At 34.1% G+C, this 5,032-nt stretch overlaps 1 protein-coding gene across 1 annotated transcript in view; it reads left to right on the top strand.

Moving 5' to 3' along the window:
- Positions 1-4,718, top strand: part of LOTGIDRAFT_140434 (hypothetical protein) — a gene marked incomplete at both ends in the record, with an annotated part of 22,978 nt that extends 18,260 nt beyond the window's left edge. Inside the window, 5 exons of the mRNA XM_009050213.1 lie at positions 655-820; positions 1,139-1,305; positions 1,836-1,925; positions 2,712-2,822; positions 4,608-4,718. Coding sequence (XP_009048461.1) covers positions 655-820; positions 1,139-1,305; positions 1,836-1,925; positions 2,712-2,822; positions 4,608-4,718 — 645 coding nt within the window. The remainder of the gene's footprint in view (positions 1-654; positions 821-1,138; positions 1,306-1,835; positions 1,926-2,711; positions 2,823-4,607) is intronic.
- Positions 4,719-5,032: the final 314 nt, after the last annotated feature.

The raw sequence follows: 5,032 nt of genomic DNA, 5'->3' as shown, positions 1-5,032 counted from the left end.
TAGTTTATTATAATTCCTGATATTTGTATCCATAACAAAACTCCAAACTGATTTTTTTTTTTACCTTACCTTGAATGGTGCAAATCAATGCTATCACTGCCACTCATACAGATACAACCCCTTAAACCCTTTCAACCCTAGGGGCCGGTTTACCGGCAAAACACTAACGCAATATGTACCCGAGCAGCCGGTATACCAGCTGTTGCTAAGTGACGTCATACAATGTTAACGTCATACCCTTTTTATATGCCCACATCTCTCTATGTGGACGTATATTGTCAGCACCCCTGTCCGTCCGTCAACATTTGCTGGTAAACGCTCTAAAAACTAGATTTTTTGATGGAATCAAATGAAATTCGGTATGTGCATACATATTCATAAAACGAAGATCAAGTTCGAATTTGAGCTATTTTCAACCGTTAGAAGCAGAGTTATTGCCCTTGCCTAAAAATCTTGAATATTTACCATTCGCATATGTGGTGGGCATATATGGCTGTGGTCCACTATCTTACTTTTATTACTTGGGAGTTCAGGGTATATGACAGTATATATCATTTACACTCCGGGTTCAAAGGGTTAAATCTAAAAAAATGAAGAATAATAATTCTGACACTCAAATTTGACTTTTGAATTTCTTGTTGTTTGTACTTCCAGCCTCATCTTCATACTATAGTTAATCAATCCATGGATCTAGCTATGAGTGCTAAAGAACCCTATAATTATTTCTTGTTGCTAAGGGCTTTATTTCGCTCTATTGGTGGAGGCAGCCATGATCTACTGTATCAAGAATTTCTACCTCTCTTGCCCAATCTGTTACAAGGTATGTTCTTTTTGTTAAAAAACCTCAGAGATACGGACTATCTAGGTAGTTCTTATTATATTTAATTAAGAGTTTTAAATGTCCATGTATGTACAGTCTGGATAAACAAAAAAAAAGACTTTTTGACCTTTCTTGATCTGTCACTCATTGGAATTCTGCTGGTAATTCTAATTATGAATTAATTATGGACATGTGAGACAAACTGGTATTTTCCAAGTCATTAGAACACTTCTACTTTCTATTCATATAAGTATTAGCAATTTCATTTTCATAAATGAAAATGAGGGAACCCATCTTTAATGATTCATCTATTACTAGGTCTGAACAGTTTACAGAGTGGTTTACATAGACAACATATGAAGGATCTGTTTGTGGAATTATGTTTGACAGTACCAGTTAGACTGAGTTCTCTATTACCGTATTTACCCATGTTGATGGACCCACTTGTCTCAGCTTTGAACGGTTCACAAACCTTAGTCAGTCAGGTAATGGTTCCCTTGTTATATTATAATGTTGTGTTATTTTTAGTGCAATAGAAACTTACAGGAAAAGAGTTGTCAATTTCTACGGTGGCTCACATAGGACATTTTCCACTTTTTATTTTGAATTAAAAACTTTTTTTTTACTTGGTGAAAATTGATTTTGAATTAAAAACTTTAATTTCCACCTAGGTGATAATTATTTTCACCTAGGTGAAAGTTAGGTGATAATTCCTGTAATTTTGAATTAAAAACTTTAATCTTCACCTAGGTGATAATTATTTTCACCTAGATGAAAATTAGGTGATAATTCAAAAATTTTCACCAAAAAACTTTTGTTTTCGCCGTTCTTTACAAGATTCGTTGAATTATGAAAAATTTAAAGTTTTTAATTCAAAATTAAAAGTGAAATATGTTGTATGTGAGCCACCGTAAATTTCAGCTATGAAACCTTTAGCTCACTTCAGAATTGAAATGCTACATGTTGTTCTTCTACAATCAAATAAAAATATGTCAAAATGATGATGTATTTTCAGGGGTTACGAACATTAGAACTATGTGTTGATAATCTTCAACCAGATTTTCTCTATGATCACATACAACCTGTACGAGCTGAATTGATGCAGGTAGGTCATAAGTCGTTTAAATATTCTCTTCACCAATTGATGAGACTCATCTTGGATTCTCCCATCAGTGATACAGATTTGTAGGTGCTGAAATTGAGAAATCACTAAGGCCATACAAAAAAAATAGTCTGTTTTACAGGCCTTTTTTTTCAAAAATCGGGGCGAGAGGGTGAATTTATTATTTATTATTTATAAGCGCTTTTTTAGATTTTCAACTGGAATAAATCGGAGCGAGCCAAAGCATTTATTATTTATTACCACAAATTTAATGTACATTTAATATTAAGGCAACAATCAGGCATTTTAGACCTGTAAAACAGACTATTTATTTTGTATGGCCTAAAGCTAAGATTCCATATACGCGTCATGTGGACATAAATGGCCCTTGCGGATCCGTCATGCGTCAAATGTTATTCCATATGTGCGTTAAACGTATGCTTTTTCAGTCTTTTGACGCACAGACTTCTAGACGGATGGATGCTTTGGTGCATAAAAAAGACAGGGAATCCCCACAAAATACGTCACATTAGGGAGATCTCCGCACAGAAAGGCGTCCGGATGCGTAAAAAATTGCTACACCCGACAATTTTTATTTTGACGCATGACGGATACCGCTTACTGAATCATACCCTCTTAAACCAACCATTTCAATTTTTAACGCATGACGGATGTCGCATGACGGATCTGCATGACGCGTATATGGAATTTTAGCTTTAGTCATTTGGATGGGACAACAAAGCAAAATATTTTGAAGAGATTTTGATGACATATTTTTGTAAATTTAAGGCTTTATGGAAAACCTTACGCAACCCCACAGACACTATAGCCCATGTAGCTTTTAGAGTCTTGGGCAAATTTGGAGGAGGAAACAGAAAAATGCTACGAGAACCACAAATGGTAAGATGACTTTCAATTGATCAATTAAGGAATGACCTGACCATTTTTATACGCCCACATCTCTCTTTGTCCGTCTGTCCACAATTGGCTTGTGAACGCGATAGAGACTACAGTTTTCATCTGATTTGAATGAAATTTGGTATGATCATTTATATTCATGAGATCTTGGACAAGTTCGATATTCACGATTTTTCGATGAACAGTTTTTGAGTTATTGCCCTTGATTTATGAAAAAACATGTCAAAATTTGTTTGTGAACACTATAGCGAGTACAGTTTTCATCCTATTTAAATGAAATTTGGTATGATCATTTATAATGATGAGATCTTAGTCAAGATTGAATTTGACAGTTTTTCAATTAACAGAATTTGAGTTATTGCCCATGACTTAGTAAAAACTCATCAAAATTTGTTGGTGATAGAGGTGACAGTTTATGTCAGAATTTTATTAAATAATGTGTGTTTGTTTAAATCAACAATATCTTGCATCAATTAGATTTTTGGTATGATTTGACACAGATAGTTGACTGTCCTTGATATACTGAAAATGTATCAGGAAAGTGGGTGTATCTTGCTAGGCAACCACTTGTTTCAGTTTATCGATGTATAAACAGAAAAAACCTGTGTACACTGTATAAATCCGCATAGCGGTTTATACATAAGTGTACACAGGTTTTTTCTGTTTATACATTGATAAACTGAAAAAATGTTCAGGTCATTTCTTATAATTAAATCAACTCGAATACATGTTTAAATATTTATGTAATATAACAATAACTTAAGGCACTAAATTGGTGTATGAATACATTACATTTAAACATAACGTTACTGAACTGATACTAACTATAGAGACGTCCTAGAGAACAGCCAATCAAAAATAAGTAGATCACCTATTTATAATCTACTGTCTACTACATGAAAGTTGACGGAGCGACCAATTTGGAAGTTCAATTATTGAAAGACGAGTTCTAAATAAGTCCAGAATTCATGATATTGTTGGAATTTGGAGTGTGCACATTTGAGGGAATTTAGAAAATACCTTTATCATTCAGTGAAGTGTAGATTTCTGCTCTGTTGATGTTCAAAGGAACAACATCGACGCCGTGTCTTGGCCATGTCAATCAAACTCAATGATAAAAGTAGTCCGTTAAGGGGCGGAGCTTATATATTCATTCCGTTTACACAGATATAAACCAAATGCACGCGACCGCTGTTATCCAATCAAATTGCGTGATACCGTGTAAACGGAATCGTGATTTAATTATTCATAAATGTTACAGTTTTACTGATAGAAATAAGGCTGGCCTGTTTTGGTTCCCTGAATTTCAAATTTCTTATCATTGAGTTTTCGTATGCCCTGTGCTGTGAGCCGTTCCTTGAAATTCTTTTTTATAATTTTTATACACCCACATTATAATGTGGACGTATATTGTCGTCACCCATGTCCGTCGGTCCGTCTGTCCACAATTGGCTTGTGATCGCGATAGAGACTACAGTTTTCATCTGATTCGAATGAAATTTGGTGTGATCATTTATATTGATGAGACCTTGGACAAGTTCGAAATTCGCGATTTTTCGATGAAAGGTTTTTGAGTTATTGCCCTTGACTTAGCCAAAACGCGTCAAAATGTACTTTTATATTGACAAGATGTATGAGGTTTAAACTGAGCACCATCCAACAAAGTTACGCAGAGTTACAACCTCTGATATACCGAAAATATATTGGCTAAGTGGGCGTATCTTGCTAGGCAACCTCTTGTTTATTTTATTTTTATTTTGATAATAGCTAAGCTACAATGATAAAGAAACAGTGGGACCTTGTGTAACAGTCTATTTTCAAGATTCTAAAGCACCATTATCATTACCAGTAGAGAAGGTAGGCTATATATATAATTGATTTATTATTAGGCCATACAAAATAAATAGTCTGTTTTACAGGCCTTGTTTTTCAAAAATTGGGGAGAGAGGGCAAACTTATAATTTATTATTTATAAGCGCTTTTTTAGAGTTTCAACTGGAATAAATCAGAGCGAGTGAAAGCATTTATTATTTATTACCACAAATTTAATGTACATTTAATATTAAGGCAACAATCAGGCATTTTTAGGCCTGTAAAACAGACTATTTATTTTGTATGGCCTAACATAGTTTTTCTCTATTTTATTGAGAAGTTCAGTGAGTTACATTCTCGCTTGTTAGTCAGGTTCCATT

This window comes from Lottia gigantea (assembly GCF_000327385.1).
Source record: "Lottia gigantea unplaced genomic scaffold LOTGIsca_147, whole genome shotgun sequence".
NCBI lineage: Eukaryota > Metazoa > Mollusca > Gastropoda > Lottiidae > Lottia > Lottia gigantea.
The sequence above is the reverse complement of the archived record's forward strand: the minus strand, read 5'-3'. Positions and strand labels throughout refer to the sequence as shown.